At 39.4% G+C, this 15,307-nt stretch overlaps 1 protein-coding gene across 4 annotated transcripts in view; it reads left to right on the top strand.

The window, feature by feature from the left end:
- The first annotated feature begins 3,049 nt into the window (after window positions 1–3,049).
- Window positions 3,050–15,307, top strand: part of TMEM168 (transmembrane protein 168) — a 31,027-nt gene continuing 18,769 nt past the window's right edge. For 2 of the 4 annotated variants that reach the window (XM_032401740.1, XM_032401743.1), the window contains exons 1-2: window positions 3,404–3,641; window positions 8,405–9,661. In XM_032401740.1, the coding sequence (XP_032257631.1) occupies window positions 8,534–9,661 (1,128 nt within the window). In that variant the 5' untranslated portion in view covers window positions 3,404–3,641; window positions 8,405–8,533. Of the gene's footprint in view, window positions 3,253–3,403; window positions 3,642–7,147; window positions 7,168–8,404; window positions 9,662–15,307 lie in introns of those variants that run through there. The other 2 variants (XM_032401741.1, XM_032401742.1) reach the window with 2 other exon arrangements.

A 15,307-nucleotide genomic window follows, 5' to 3' on the forward strand; every position in this document is an offset into this window, starting at 1 on the left:
TGGTATTTCCACAGGTGTTCCTAGTCTGAAATAATTCCTCTGGGTGAACTGTTTGGTCTGGAGCACACAGACCTTGCCTGCGTGGGAAGCAAGTGTTAAAGAATGGATGTTCCTGCTATTAGGATCATTACACTGCCATCGGTAATGCAGCTTATAATCTGTCACTGAGGCGGTTCCCAAGTGGCTGTTTTATATCCAGGTGTTTGGCTGAGGATGTGTCAGATGTCAGGAACTGACCCTAATACTTCTAATTTCAGGATTAATGTTACTGGGCAGAGGGGGGTTTGGTTCATCTCTGGAGGGCCTCAGGTACCAGGCTAAGGGGTTTGCACTTTATTCTGTAGCCTGTAGAAGTCATTGGTTTTAATTTAATAAGTGACACAGAATGGTGTTCTGAGAATATCAGTCAGTGTGATGGATTAGATGGGGGTGAGGCTGACATCAAAATGACAAACCACAGAAGTTACTGAAGTAATTCATGGGTTAGGACCTCAACCTGGGTAGTGGCAATGGGATTTGAAAAGAAATGATAAATGCAAGAAATGGAGTAAATGAAGACGAACACTTGGACTTCACAATTGTCCAGTTCTTTTAGTAAATACTGACAGCCTTCAACAACTAAAGATTGATGAGAGCTACCCTCTCCCTTTACTACTAGGTAGTGCCCTACAGTGAAAGCAAGTCTCAGACTTCATGCAACTACACAGATAAATATTTATCAACAAGCAGGCACAAAAAAACACTACACAAAAAATATTTGGTGCCAAAGCACTGAACAGCGTTCTAGATTCAGGGAGCCATTCTGAAGGCTGTCAGTATGCCATAATCTGAAGCTTCTTCCACATACTCCATTTAGGCAAGAACAGAAGTGCCTGTACAATATCCTAGCGAGCCATGTATCTTGAACACCTGTTATTTCCACAATGAAAAATTATTTATCATCTTTTATGTTAATTAACATACCTCTAGTGCAGATTAACAGTGATAGTGGAAACACTTGTGCACCCAACTTTATAGTGAAGATTCCTGATTAGTCTTTCAAATGCTAATTATCCACCCTGGAGTGTGCAGATGAAAGTTAACTCTCAAACACATACACATCTCACTGCAGTATTTTAAAGTATACTGACAAGATAGCAAGCATCAAAGATAGTTTCAAGGTCACAAGGCTGTGGATCATGTTTGAGGAAGATGAAAAAGCACTGTTTTAATGAGGGACCTTCATGCTAAGGAACAGGAAACAGCTGTGGCTGATTTAAGCAGAAAAATTTATTGGAGGCTAGTGGGTAGCTCAGAGGACAGCTGGAAACGGAGCTTGGACTTGCGTGGTCAGAGAGTACAACCGGTAACAACACACACTGAACTGATGGGAGAGGGCTCTAGGGTTGCTGTAGGCATGCGCAAGCATACTGAGTCACAGACACTACGAATTCTGGATGCTGGATGCAAACCACTAGAACCACTCTTACTATTGCCCCAGGAGCCTACCTTGCTATACTCCTACAGTTACCCAGGAAGCATGGCTTTCTGTGTTTGCTTGTGTTTGCTTTTTTGAGTCGACAGCTCCCAGCTGGTGAACATGATTGGTAGAACAAGTATGTGGCATTTCAGATTCAGCCACTAGACTCCTAACGTGGGGAATTCTCCAAACACAGAATGATGGTTCATATGGTGGGAATACAAAACCAACCAACCAACCAACAAAATATATATGTATAAATAAATGTCCATTAAAGGTAAGTCGAATTAGAAGTGATGGCAATTCAAGTAGAAACATCTAGCAGGTAGTTGGCAATGTGACACGTGTTCCCCCAAAGAGCCAGAGTTACGGATTTGGGAGTTGGCTAGTGACTGCTTCTAGAGTTAAGACAGGAGTCTGGACAGAATCTCACACTTTTTATTTACATAGGAGGAATCTGAGTCTGAGAGTGCTTTATCACTATTGATCTGCGGCACACCCCAAACCCCCAACACCTATTAAATGAAAATGAGGAAATTCACATTCTATCAGCAAAGATAGGAATAGTATAGATGATACAGAAAATGGGAGAGAACTAGTGATTGTTGAAGGCCTGTTGTGTACTATTACTTTATTTAACAAATATTTAAGTACCAACTACGGTACTACACCAGGCTGATTTAATGGTGAGCAAAACTGGACATGTCCTGGCATTTGAGGAAATGAAAGCAGACTGGGGTGCAGACAATTGGGGGAGTGTTGTGGGAGATCACGCTGGAGGTAAAAAAGGGCCAGGCTACAGAACTTGTCCATACCTCTTGAAGGATTTTGGGCTTTAAAGGGGATAAAACATCTAGTTTTTAAGGTATTTGTTTACGTACATGATCTCACTTAATCCCTACAACAACCCTGTAAGGTGGGTGTTATTAGTATCCAATTAACACATGAGGAAACTGGGGTTCAGAGAGATTAACTGACCTAAGAGCTACAAGGAGCAGAAAATGATGGGAGGGATAGAAAGCAGGCAGAAAGGGAGGGCCTCTTAGAGAGGGGAAAGGAATTCATACTTTTTGAAGGCCTACCTTCTGCCAGAAAAAAAATAGTTTACACAATATCTTTGCAAGAAAGTTTTAGTTTTTGTTTTTGTTTTGTTTTTCAGAGAAACACAGGTTGCACATAGAAAAGAGGAGCAACCAGGTTCCAAACTCCAAAACCACCGGACTCAGCTGTTGTGAAGTGCTGCCTCCCCCTACGTTTATTCAAGGAGTTCAGTGTACAAATGAGAATCAGGCCTGGGCGACTGATGAATCACAGACCTGTACCTCTGAAGCAAATAATACTTTATATGTTAATTAAAAAAAAAAAAAAGAAAGGCTGGTGAACGTGTAAGGGATAGGTGGAAGAAGGGGAATGGAACAGGCCAGGCCTGGGGAGCTCAGCGCTGTCGGTGGGGTAAAGACCCAGGCAGTGACTTAAAACGAGTCTTAATTAGAAAAGGCGGCGAGAAGGGCTTTGAAGGCGAGCCTAAGGAACTTGGGCTTCTGCTGGTCAGCGGACACAAAGCCATGCATTATGCCATAGATACTAAAGAACAGCAACGCCTCCTGCGGTATTTGCAGCCCACGTGTGGACCATCCCGCCCGTCCTGTCCCACTTTCCGTCCAGCCCGAGGCGGCGGCCTAAAGGCTTCATGGGCACGGTCTACGTGATCCTTCGTGGTCTTCCCGCTCCCTGTTCGCCGCCGATCCTAGGTCCCAGAAGGCGACGGAGGCCGGACTCAGCCGGCACCCTAGGTCGGAGAGGGGGGGGGGTGCTCTGCGTGCTGTCGCAGCGCCGGGCACACCTGGGGCGGCGGCCGCACGGGGAGTTTGGGCGGGGAGGGGGCCGGGCCTCAGGGAGGAAGCGCTGCGCGGTTTGACCCCGGCGGCGTTCCGTACCGTCGCGGATCCGGCGGCAGGAACATGGCGGCCGCGGTCGGGCCGGTAACGGAGAAAGTTTCCAACGAGACTGGCCTGTGTTAGTGCCTGTGGCCTCGGGCCCTCGACACCCCCCCCCCCCTCCTCCGGCGTGCCGCCTCCCAGATCCGAGTCGCAAGCTCAGCCCCAAGGGCCCTCCCTTTACTGTGTTGGCCCCAGAGCCGACTCCGGGGTTGAGAGAGCGTTGGTGGCGGCGGCCGAGTCAGGTAGGGAGGTCGGGGTGAACAGCGGGGTGGCAAGACCTGAGCACAGACACCGCCCCGGTCTCTGCGTAGTTCGAGCCCCTAGCTCCGCACAGCCGGTCACCCGGGGCCGAGATTGCGAGACCTGCCCCGAGAGTAGTTGACGGTGGGGGTTGGAGGCTGAAGGTGGGGTGCTCCACATCCCCCGCGGTTCCCCAGGCAGTTGGGCCCCCAGTTGTCGTTGCCGTCTCCCAAAGTAGAGGGGTGGTAGAGAACAGGCAGGCTCTTTCTGGAAGAATTGCTGTTGTGCCCCAGTACTAAGAGATTGGATATTTAAGTTGCCATTCTCCTCGTATGTGGTGGGCCCAAAGAGTTAACGTGAATTCATTGAATCAAAGCACGGGAATTCCCCGACCTTAGGTGCTCAGTCTGGTTCTTTCAGCTTTTGACGCTTCTAGATGGGACGGAAATAGTGTCTGAGTCCAAAGCTGATGCAAGTGATAGAGTGTGTCTGTAGTGGCTCTATTGAGCCCTAGAGGTAGGACATGGAAGAGAACGCACTGGTTTGGAGGAATTTGGATGAATTAAGTGAAGGCTGAAGTAAGGCGAAAAGAGAAACCAAACATTCATGGACTGTCCCTTAGTTCTATTACTTATGCGCTGTGGGATATTATACAACTTTAGTCTCTTCATGTATTACTAAGTGTCCAATAACTGGCATTGTTATTAAATATAATTATTTCTGTATTAGTCCCTATTTCTTTCACAGGTATTTGTTGAATATCTACTTGGTGCCAGATTTTCTGCTAAGACACGGGTACACAGTATTAAAGACAAACTTTCAGAGACCTTGTGATCTAGTAGGGAATGCAGACCTTAAGCAAATGACAATCAGCATTTTGCTATTATAGAAGAAGTGCAGGGATCATATAAATGAGTCAGGGGTAATCTCACCAAGAAAATGATTTAAGTGAGACCTGAAGAGTAGGAGTGAGCCAGGTGTGAGGACTGGGATGGGTCTAGGAAGAGGGAACAAGTGTACCTGGAGAGGGAATAGCAGTGATGCACTTCAGAATTGAAAAGGTCAGTATGGCTGGAATACGAAGTTCAGGCGGAAAAGAGGAAAATAGATGCGGCAGGAAAGTTATTCACATTTGGTATGGAGAGCCTTATAAGGCGTTTTAAGGAGTTTAGACTTTATTGCTTAAGATGCTCGGAAGCCATTTGAGGGTTTTTACAGAACAGAGTGGACTAACAAATTTTTTATTTTAAAAGGGACACTTCTTGGAGAGGGCACAGGTAGATATAGGGAGACATTGAAGCATGAGACGATGGTGGCCAAACCTGGGATTTTGACTTTGGGGATGGAAAATAGAAACATTTAAGATGTGTATAGGAAGAAGAGTGGACAGGACTTGGTGAGGACTAAATACAGGTGGTGAAGGAGAGGAGGGTTAGAGTAGTATGTGGGGCTTTATAAAACAGACTCTGGGAGTTCCCCTATGCGGATTGACTCTTCTGTGCTCCATTTTTATCTGTCTCACAGGTAATTTCTCATTGAATCAAGTAATGGCAGACCAGTTGAAAAGATTCTGTTGCTTTGTTGTCTTACTCTGATGCAGCCAGTTTGTCCTTTGAAGAAGTTCAGAATGTGGAAAGACTTGTAAATTAGCCATTTAAAAATATTCTGCATGTTGATTTTGACAGTGTGGTTGCATATATTCTATGATATGGATGTTATGGGTATAATTTACATGTTTACCTTTTTTCTTTTTTTTTTTTTAAGTATTTATTTGAGAGAGAGCGAGCACAGTGGGAGTAGAGGGAGAGGGAGAAGCAGACTCCCCGCTGATCAAGGAGCTGCACGTGGGGCTTGATTGCAGAACCCCGAAATCATGACCTGAGCTGAAGCAGCCACTTAACCGACTGAGCCACCCAGGCGCCCTTGTTTACCTTTTTTCTAGGGTTTTACCTCTAAGAGAGTTGGTGCTTTTATTTCTATCAGACAGATTAATATATGTATATAATTAGGGAGAGAGAATAATTGAAGACATGGAAATAGTTGAGATTGCTCATAGAAAGTGTACAGTGAGAGAAAAGCCTAGGCCTGGGATTGAACATCCAAAGGATGGATTGAGAATCAAGAGTCTGCAAGAAGATGGAGAAGGAGAGGTCACTGAGTTAGAAGAAAATCTGGAGGTTGGTCTTTGAAAGCTAAAGGAAGGGCAGGTTTCAGAAATTGAGAGGAGTCAACAATGTCAAAGGTTGTTTGAAGAAAGTGCAGGATAATAAATGAAAAGTACGCATTGGTTTTAGGAGCTTATAGGTCACTTTAGAATTTGGCAGAGCAGTTTGTTATATGGTAGGAACCATTGTTGAGTGGTGTGAGAAGTGAAGCAATCGTAGAATAGCTGTCAAAAGAGGACAGAAGATTGAACTTGGAAGAGAAGATGGGGATGTGTGAAGATTGTTTTTGTTTCTGGGTTTTTTTGGTATTGTTTTTAAAAAGAGCTTTGCAAGTGTTTAAGTGCTAATGGATAAGAGAAGAGTGGGAGTTTGAAGAGCGAAGAGATTGTGAAGTTCTGGAAGAGGTAGAGGGGAAAAGATAGCCAGTATGTCTGAAAGATTCAGCCTTAGACAGGGAAGGGACATCCTTCGTATCCTCCGTATCCGGAGATGTCGGTAGAGGTGGGTTTGTCATGTCGGCAACTCAGGTAAGCTCTCTTCTGACAACTCTGTTGGAGGCAGTCATCTAGTGAGAGTGCAGTGAGTGGGAAGTGGGTGTCAGAGATTTGAGGCTAAGGGAGAGAGGTTGGATAGTCACAAAATGGGAGAGTGTTGACCAAAGAAACAGAAGGATGTCTCGTGAATTGCGTGGCAACCATTGAGCCTGGTGTGTGATTGTTTTTTTCTTCAGCAGCGTTCAGTTGTCTAAGCCCAGACTGTACCATCAACCCTTTGAGGATCTGTATTCCAACCTATTTGTTGAACGATTATATTACAGGAGTGATGTTAAAAAAAAATGCAAAGCACTCTAGATTTTATCAATGTCTTACATATAAGCAAAAAGGTAAAGGCAAAATATACCAAAGGAAGACATTTTTTTAGCGGTGTATGGTATCTTAAGAAATGATGGGATGAAAATGTAATTGAGGAAAATCAGAATACTTAAATAGGTTTATCTGTAAAAAATACACTTGCTGAAGTAGAATTAGTGCAAAGTAGAATTAGTAATAGTACTTGGAACATCCCGGAGACTGTAAGATTGTCGCTCAGTAAAATTCTTCTCCAGCCAAATGAGTAATTAAGGGTTAATTCCAGGTTATCATGTTTCTGTCGGGTCTTTCTTTTAGTGTCCTACTATTTTTTTTTTTTCTTTAAAGGTTTTATTTGTCAGAGAGAGAGTGTACACAAGCAGGGGGAGCAGCAGGCAGAGGGAGAAGCAGGCTCCCCGCTGAGCAAGAAGCCCAATGCAGGACTCAATCCCAGTGCTCTAGGATCATGACCTGAGCCGAAGGCAGACAGACGCTTAACCGACTGAGCCACCCAGGTGCCTCTCATGTGTCCTACTGTTAAGAAAGTATAAATAAGCTCATCGCAAACAAGTCATTTTTTTAAATTTTTGTCTGGTTGAGTTCTCCATGGATATTTATTGTGACCATGAGCTGTTGAATGGATCAGTTCTGAAACAGTATAACATAAACTTTGAAGAATTATCTGGTAGATAGTTAAAGCATTTTTTGGCCATTGTCATGTTTTAAGTGCAATTTGTGGGGGCACTCAAAGACTAAAATAATTATCCGGGTTCTTTGACGAATAATTGTTAACTTTTTAAAAGTAAAAGTATAAAGTTTAGGGGCACCTGGGTGGGTCAGTCATTAAGCGTCTGCCTTCGGCTCAGGTCATGGTCCCAGGGTCCTGGGATCGAGCCTCGCATCGGGCTCCCTGCTCGGCAGGAAGCCTCTTCTCCCTCTCCCACTCCCCCTGCTTGTGTTCCCTCTCTTGCTGTCTCTCTCTCTGTCAAATAAAATCTTTAAAAATACATATATAAAGTTTAACTTACAGTAAATATTGGTTAGCATTCTAACTTCAGAATTTTGACTAGAAAGTTCAGGAATTGGTTTGCTACAGAGATAGTATTTAGATCTAGAAAGGAGGTTTGATAATCCAAGTAATTTAGTAGAGATCAAAGTATAGGGAAAATTATGGGTTAACTTTAGGGACTAACTTTAATGCAGTTAAACTTTACTTCTGGTAAGTTTATTAGTTAAACAATGTAAAGACTAAGATTTTATAGCCTGTTAGAGCTGCCTTGTAAAAAGATGGAGAGGATTTTAGGTAGGAACGGTTGCTATTACTGGATACTAGTGCTTTTCAAATTAGATGTAATGATGAAGCCCATCATTCGGTTTAGCTGCTGAGTAGTTTTTGATTGTGCCAGATCCATCTTCTACAATCTAAGCTAGGTTGAATATCTCACATTTACACACTGTAGTTGAAAAACTAACCATTGAAGTAAGAATGGCTTAGTCTTTGGAAAAACAGTTTCACTGGTGGTGATTTAGTCATACTTCTTAGCATATGTTAAGTAGAAAGCACTGTCATTTTTATATGGATAAACTGAGTTTTTAAACCAGAAACAATTGCCATTAAGATACATGCAAGTAAAATTTAAAACTGAGTTTCAAAAGAAACTTTATTTCTCATTTATTATTTTCTACAAAGAAGAGAGAGATAAAATATAAATTATATAAAATTAACACTGACTTATTTTTTCTTCTTTTTAGATCACGATAAACAAAAATTCCACCAGAGGAAATGCTGAAATAGGAGTTACAGATACGTTGGATTTGCTGGATGAAAAACAAGCAGTTAATTTTTGTACCACGGGGAGAAAGCCCAAATTGCCAGATTACATGTGTAAATCACTGCGTTACTGCTTTAGTCATTGTCTGTATTTAGCAATGACAAGACTGGAAGAAGTCAACAGAGAAGTGAATATGCATTCTTCAGTGCGTTATCTTGGCTATTTAGCCAGAATCAATTTATTGGTTGCTATATGCTTAGGTCTTTATGTAAGATGGGAAAAAACAGCAAATTCCTTAATTTTGGTAATTTTTATTCTTGGTCTTTTCGTTCTTGGAATTGCCAGCATACTCTATTATTATTTTTCAATGGAAGCAGCAAGTTTAAGTCTTTCCAATCTTTGGTTTGGATTCTTGCTTGGCCTCCTATGTTTTCTTGACAATTCATCCTTTAAAAATGATGTGAAAGAAGAGTCAACCAAATATTTGCTTCTAACTTCCATAGTACTAAGGATATTATGCGCTTTGGTGGAGAGAATTTCTGGGTATGTCCGCCATCGACCCACTTTACTAACCACAGTTGAATTTCTGGAACTTGTTGGATTTGCTATTGCCAGCACAACTATGTTGGTGGAGAAGTCTCTGAGTGTCATTTTACTTGTTGTAGCTTTGGCCATGCTGATTATTGACCTGAGAATGAAGTCTTTCTTAGCTATTCCAAACTTAGTTATTTTTGCAGTCTTGCTGTTTTTCTCCTCATTGGAAACTCCCAAAAATCCAGTTGCTTTTGCATGTTTTTTTATCTGCCTGATAACTGACCCTTTCCTTGACATTTATTTTAGTGGACTTTCAGTGACTGAAAGGTGGAAACCCTTTTTGTACCGTGGAAGAATATGCAGAAGACTTTCAGTCGTTTTCACAGGAATGATTGAGCTTACCTTTTTTATTCTTTCAGCATTTAAACTTAGAGATACTCACCTCTGGTATTTTGTAATACCAGGCTTTTCCATTTTTGGAATTTTCTGGATGATTTGCCATATTATTTTTCTCTTAACTCTTTGGGGATTCCATACCAAATTAAATGACTGCCATAAAGTATATTTCACCCACAGGGTAGATAACAATAGCCTTGATAGAATCATGGCATCCAAAGGGATGCGTCACTTTTGCTTAATTTCAGAGCAGTTAGTTTTTTTTAGTCTTCTTGCAACAGCGATTTTAGGAGCAGTTTCCTGGCAGGTAAGCGTCTAGTTTGTTTATTATGTCAATGCCTATGATGTGTGATTTAATGCTTGCTTTAAGAGTTAAATTATTAGAATCAAAAAGTCACGTTCCTGATTTCAAAAGGAGATTCTTTTTACTTTTGTTCATGGAGTTGAAGTACTGAATGAATATTGACAGTATCATTTAGTTTGATCTCTAGCAAAGAGGTACCAAAATGTTAGGAATACTCAGCGACTGACATGCCTCCTGCCTTCATTAAACACTCAGATTAAAGATTCTTAAGTATTAACATTTGAAGGGTGCTTAGAGATTGCACATTAAGCCTTTCATTTCACACAGGTGGAAACTGAATGCCTGAGAAGACACAGAGTGTCTGGTACTAGCCCTAACCAGGTTCCCTAGCTTCTATCTAGTCCGCTGGTCTTTTCCCTACAACACATTTCTTTTATATAGCCGCTTCCCATGTATGTAAAAGGTGATTAGATATATAACATATCAGGTTCTTAATTATAGATTAGTGGCTCTCCTAAGAAAGAAAAATTGGGTTTTAAAATACATTTGCTGCCCATGATATATTAAAAAAATTAAAAAGTTCTTTTGTAGGCAAAGATATTTAAATTGCATGGTTGGAGTTTATAGTATTAACAAGCCTAGTCTTCCATTCTTTGAACATTTATTGATGCAGGGTAGGTGAGATACTGTACTGGCTGCTGAAGCTTGCAAGATGAGTAAGAAGTGTCTGTCTGAAGTCACAGTCTCTAATGGGCTAGGGAAGAGGCAAGCATGTAAACAATTATTACAGTGTGAGAAATACTGTAATTTGAGTACATCAGATTAGGATGTAGGGGAAAAGGGAAGATCACCTGTGCTTGGTACAGTTTTCTGCTTTGGTCCAGTTACTTGCTACAGAGTGATTTCTAGATGTGAGTGTTTGAAGGGAAATGTAGAGACTTGCCTGGGCATGGTGCCTTTTTGTCAGTGTGGGCTAGGGCAGGGAGCCTGTGGGGGAGTCAAGTAAATGATAAAAACATTGTGCGTGTTGCCTGAGGCTATCTTCCTCACTTTACTTGCTAGTGCTGGGGACTATCAGAATCATGATGATGATGATGATGGAGGATGTTGTCAGAAACTCTTAAAAGAGTTCTGCTTCTTTCCCTCACCTTTTTCCTATTAGCTCCTTTTCCAGCCCTAACTACTCCCCCGCCCCCCTAACATCAGCCTCATTCATGCTTGACACCTTTCCAGATCATCAAATCCTGTTAAGCGTTATTGTCTAAGCCACCGTATCTTTCTTGTTTTCTTTTTTTTTTCTTTCTTGTTTTTTTTTTTCTTTTTTTTTTTCTTTCTTGTTTTCTTATACCAGTGGTCTTCAAATATGATATGTGCACCACTGGCGGTACACAAAAGCTTTCCAAAGAATAGGTCAGCAAAAATAATTTTAAGAATACCAACAGCAAAAATAATTTTAAGAATACCAATTTCCAGATTCTGTCCTTCCATTCAACTTTTTTTTTTAAAGTTGATCTACTTGAGAATGCCTCTCAATTTAGGTGTGGAGTGCTATCTCATTGTGGTTTTAATTTGTATGTCTCCAATGACTAATGATGTTGAGCATCATTTAATGTGTGTATTAGTCATTCACTTATCTTTGTTTTTGAAATATCTATTCACATCTTTTGCCCGTTGTTAAATTGAGTTACTTCTCTTCTTATGATTGAGTTTTAAGGGTTCTTTTTATATTCTGGATACAAGCCCTTTATTAGATGATTTGGAAATGTTTTCTCCCAGTCTGTGAATTATCTTTTTTTCCTCATGACACATTTTGAAGAGTACAGGTTTTTAATTTCATGAAGACCAGTTTATCAACTTACTCTTTATGTACTGTGTTTTTAGTATATCTAAGAAGTCTTTGCTTAACCCTAGGTCACAAAGATTTTCTTCTATAGTAGTTTTCTTCTAGTGGTTTTATTGCAACTTTTACATTTAGGTATATGATCTATTTTGAAAAAATTTTTGTCTATAGTATGATGTAAGGATCTAACTATTGCAAAATATGGCTTTCTAATTGTTCCAGGAAAAGACTTTCCTTTCCCCTGTTGAATTGCCTTGATACCTTTGTCCAAAGTCAGTGAAATATAAATATAAGGGTTTATTGCTGAGCTCTCTTTTGTTCCGTTGAGCTATATGTCTGACCTTATACCAGTACTATGCTGTCTCACAAGATATTTTCTAATTACCCTTGAAATTTCTTCTTTGACCTTTGGGTTACTTAAAAATTGGTTGTCTGATAACGTGATATTTGAGGGATTTCCCACATTTCCTTGTTACTGATTTCTAATTACATGTGATTGGAGAACATACTTTATATGACTTTAGTCTTTTATTAAGACTTGTTCTGTGGCCTGCCATGTGTTTTATTCTAGAGAAAACACCATGTGCACTTGAAAAGAATGAGCATTCTGCTGTTGTTGGGTAGAGTGTTCTATAAATACCAGCTAGGTCAAGCTGGTGGGTTTTCTTCCTAAATCTATATCCTTGCAGATTTTCTATTTCCATTAGGACTGAGAGAGGGATATTAAAAACCTTCATTATAAGTTGCTAAATTGTGGTTTTGTCCTTTGAATTCTGTTATTTTCTTGTTCAATGTATTTTGGTATTCTGTTCCAAGTACATATATACATCTTTAATTACTGTACCTTCTTAATATATAGACCTTTTTATCATTATAATAGCCTAGTTGAGTAGTTATGACAGAGACCTCATGGCTCACAAAACCTAAAATATTAACTCTCTGGCTCTTTACAGAAAGTTTGCGAACTCCTGTTGTAGGCCAGTGCTCCTCAACCTTTAACATGCATTGAAATCATGTGGGGATGTTGTTAAATTTTTGAAGATTGAAATTGATTTTGGGAGACAGCTTGAACAGTGAAAGGTGATGCAGAAACTCCTGGTCAAAAGTATACCCATTGAGTAACAAGGTATTACTTTAGCTATTTAAGATTAACATGCATCTACCTGAGTTTTGTCTGCATTCCCCAGTTAGTTGCTATTTGGTAACTGCTGCCTATGGTGCAGGCATGGTCTTTGATGCAATGAAATTTTTTCAACTTAATTTTAATTGAATTAATCTTCTGTTTAAAGATTTCTCGAACTGTGTTCTACCCGGTGTTGGGTGAGATGTTAATGAGTATACTCAGAGAAAAAGTGTCAAAGAAAGAGAAATGTTCCCAAACTTACCATGAAATTCTTGCCTATACTTTTCGTTAACCACCTCCTCCCACCACACCTATTAACCTCCCTATGAAACATAATTTAGGAAACACTCCACTGGATTTATATAAAGTCCCAACCCTTTTGGCTGATGAAAGCATCAGAAAATTATATAGTGAAAGGCAAAAAATTAAGAGTTTTGTAAGGCCAGGACTATTTTTGGCATACCATCATTGTTAATCCAAGTAAATTCTAAGCCCTGTCTCAAATTCTTTAAATTAGATTTTGTTTTGTAGAAATTGAACAATGTTTAACATTCCTAAATGATATAGATACTGATTAGCTTTTTAACAATATATTCTAAACCCATTTCTTCACATTTCTGTGAGAGTAATATTCAAGTGTAAACTGATATTTTCCATTGTCTCATTAAAATTTGCTTTAATGGATTTCCACTGGAAAAATAGTTCCACTGATTGGTGGGGGCAGACCCAGTGTGGCAGGAAAAAAAAAAAAAGAATTAAACCTTTTGAGCAGATCAGTCAGCCAAAGATAGGATCAGTGAAAGTGGAGATAGCCTGGAATCAAGTGTAGCTAGGAGCAAAGATAAGGACCTGGACTAAGGTGATAGTCTTACCCTTAGCACAGCAATTTTTCCCTAAGGTCTTGTTGAGAAGTATAATATAAAGAGAACTTGCAATAAGTTGTTGAAATGTAAAGTTGAATAATGTTCTGACGTGGTGGATAGTCTTAAAATGTAAAAAAAAAAAATGTTGAAAGAATAAAGAGAGCACTTGGGAATGTAGGATGATGGATTTCATTGAGTTAATGACCTAGCAGGCATTTGGAATGAACAAATTTTATAGATTTTTTTTTTTAAGTATATTTTTAAAGAGTCCAATGTACTATTATTTTACTACCAGAGGAGTAAAACCAAGCAAAAGCATGAGATTAACCTGCCTCGTGGAGCACAACTGTAGCTTGGACTTTAATTTCCAAAAATGGGCTTAGCCACTTTTTATTTTAAGCTTTTTAAATTTTTTTTTAAATTAAGCTTATTTGCATGTTAATTTTGGGTTTTGTTAGTTTTACTTAGCTTAATATATAAATTTTTTTATTAAGGAAAAATTTGCATATAGTAATATTCACCCATTTTTTGTGTGTAATTTTGCAGTATTGACAAATACATATAGTTGTGTGACTACCACTACCAGTCAAAATATAGAGCAGTTCCATTACCCCCCAGAGTTCCCTCCTGCTCCTTTATAGTCAACCCCCAGTAGTTGGCAACCACTGATCTGTTTTCTGTCCGTAGACACTTTCCTTTTGCAGAATGTCATATACATGAAATTGTACATTATATAGCTGTTGGAATCTGGCTTCTTTCACTTAGCATAATTCATATAGATTCGTCTATGTTGTGTATATGTTTATTCCTCTGTATTGCAGAGCAGTATTCCGTTGTATGGGTATTTCACAGTTTATTCATTTCTCAATTGACGGATGTTGAAATTAGTTTTTGGTGATTATAAAAGTTGCTAGAAACATTCATAGGGTTTTTTGTTAAGGTAAATTTTTATTTTACTTGGTGTGGGATTGCTGGGTCATGTGATAAACATGAATCATTTTTAACTTCTAAGAAACTACCAAACTGCTTTCAAAGTGGCTGTACCATTTTGCATTCCGACCAGTAGCGTATAGGAGTTCCATTTGCTCCACATAATAACCAGTGCTTGGTATTATCTATTTGTTTTTGTTTTTTAACCATTCTAATAGGTGTCTGGTGGTAATTCATTGTGGTTTTATTTTCTATTACCCCAGTAACTACTGATGTTAAGTATCTTTTCTTGTGCTTACTTGCTGCAGTAGGTCTTCTCTGGTGAAGTACCTGTTCAGATTTCTTGGCAATTTTTAAAAATGTGAATTGCGTGTTTTCTTTATAGTCAGTTCTGAGAATTCTTTATATATTCTAGATAGAAGTCCTTTATCAGATATAGGACTTGGAAATATTTTCTCCAGTGTGTGGCTTATCTTTTCTCTTACCGTGTTTTCTGAAGAGCAGAAGTTCTAAATTTTGCCACAGTCCACTTCAATTTTTTTTCTTTTATGAATCTTTTGATGTCCTGTCTAAGAAATCTTTGACTTCACTTGAATAGAATCTTAGCTTATCCCACATGGATAGCTTTGTTCTTTGTTTTTCCTTAGTTTTACTGAGTTTAATAGCATTCTCAGAATGAGTCAGTAGTATCATTCTAAGTCATTTACATTAAAAATCTGGAATTTACCATTAACTTCTGTTGTGTTCTATTCATAATCTCATTCTAACTTTCAAATGGAACATTACAGCTGTTGTTTCCTGCAATTTGTGTTATGTTCATTTAATGTACTATTTGCTTTCCTCTTTTATCCTTGTTTTTTGTTTTTTTTTTTTTTTTTTTTTTTTTTTTTTTT

This window comes from Phoca vitulina, unplaced genomic scaffold (genome assembly GCF_004348235.1).
Source record: "Phoca vitulina isolate PV1807 unplaced genomic scaffold, GSC_HSeal_1.0 scaffold4, whole genome shotgun sequence".
Lineage (NCBI taxonomy): Eukaryota > Metazoa > Chordata > Mammalia > Carnivora > Phocidae > Phoca > Phoca vitulina.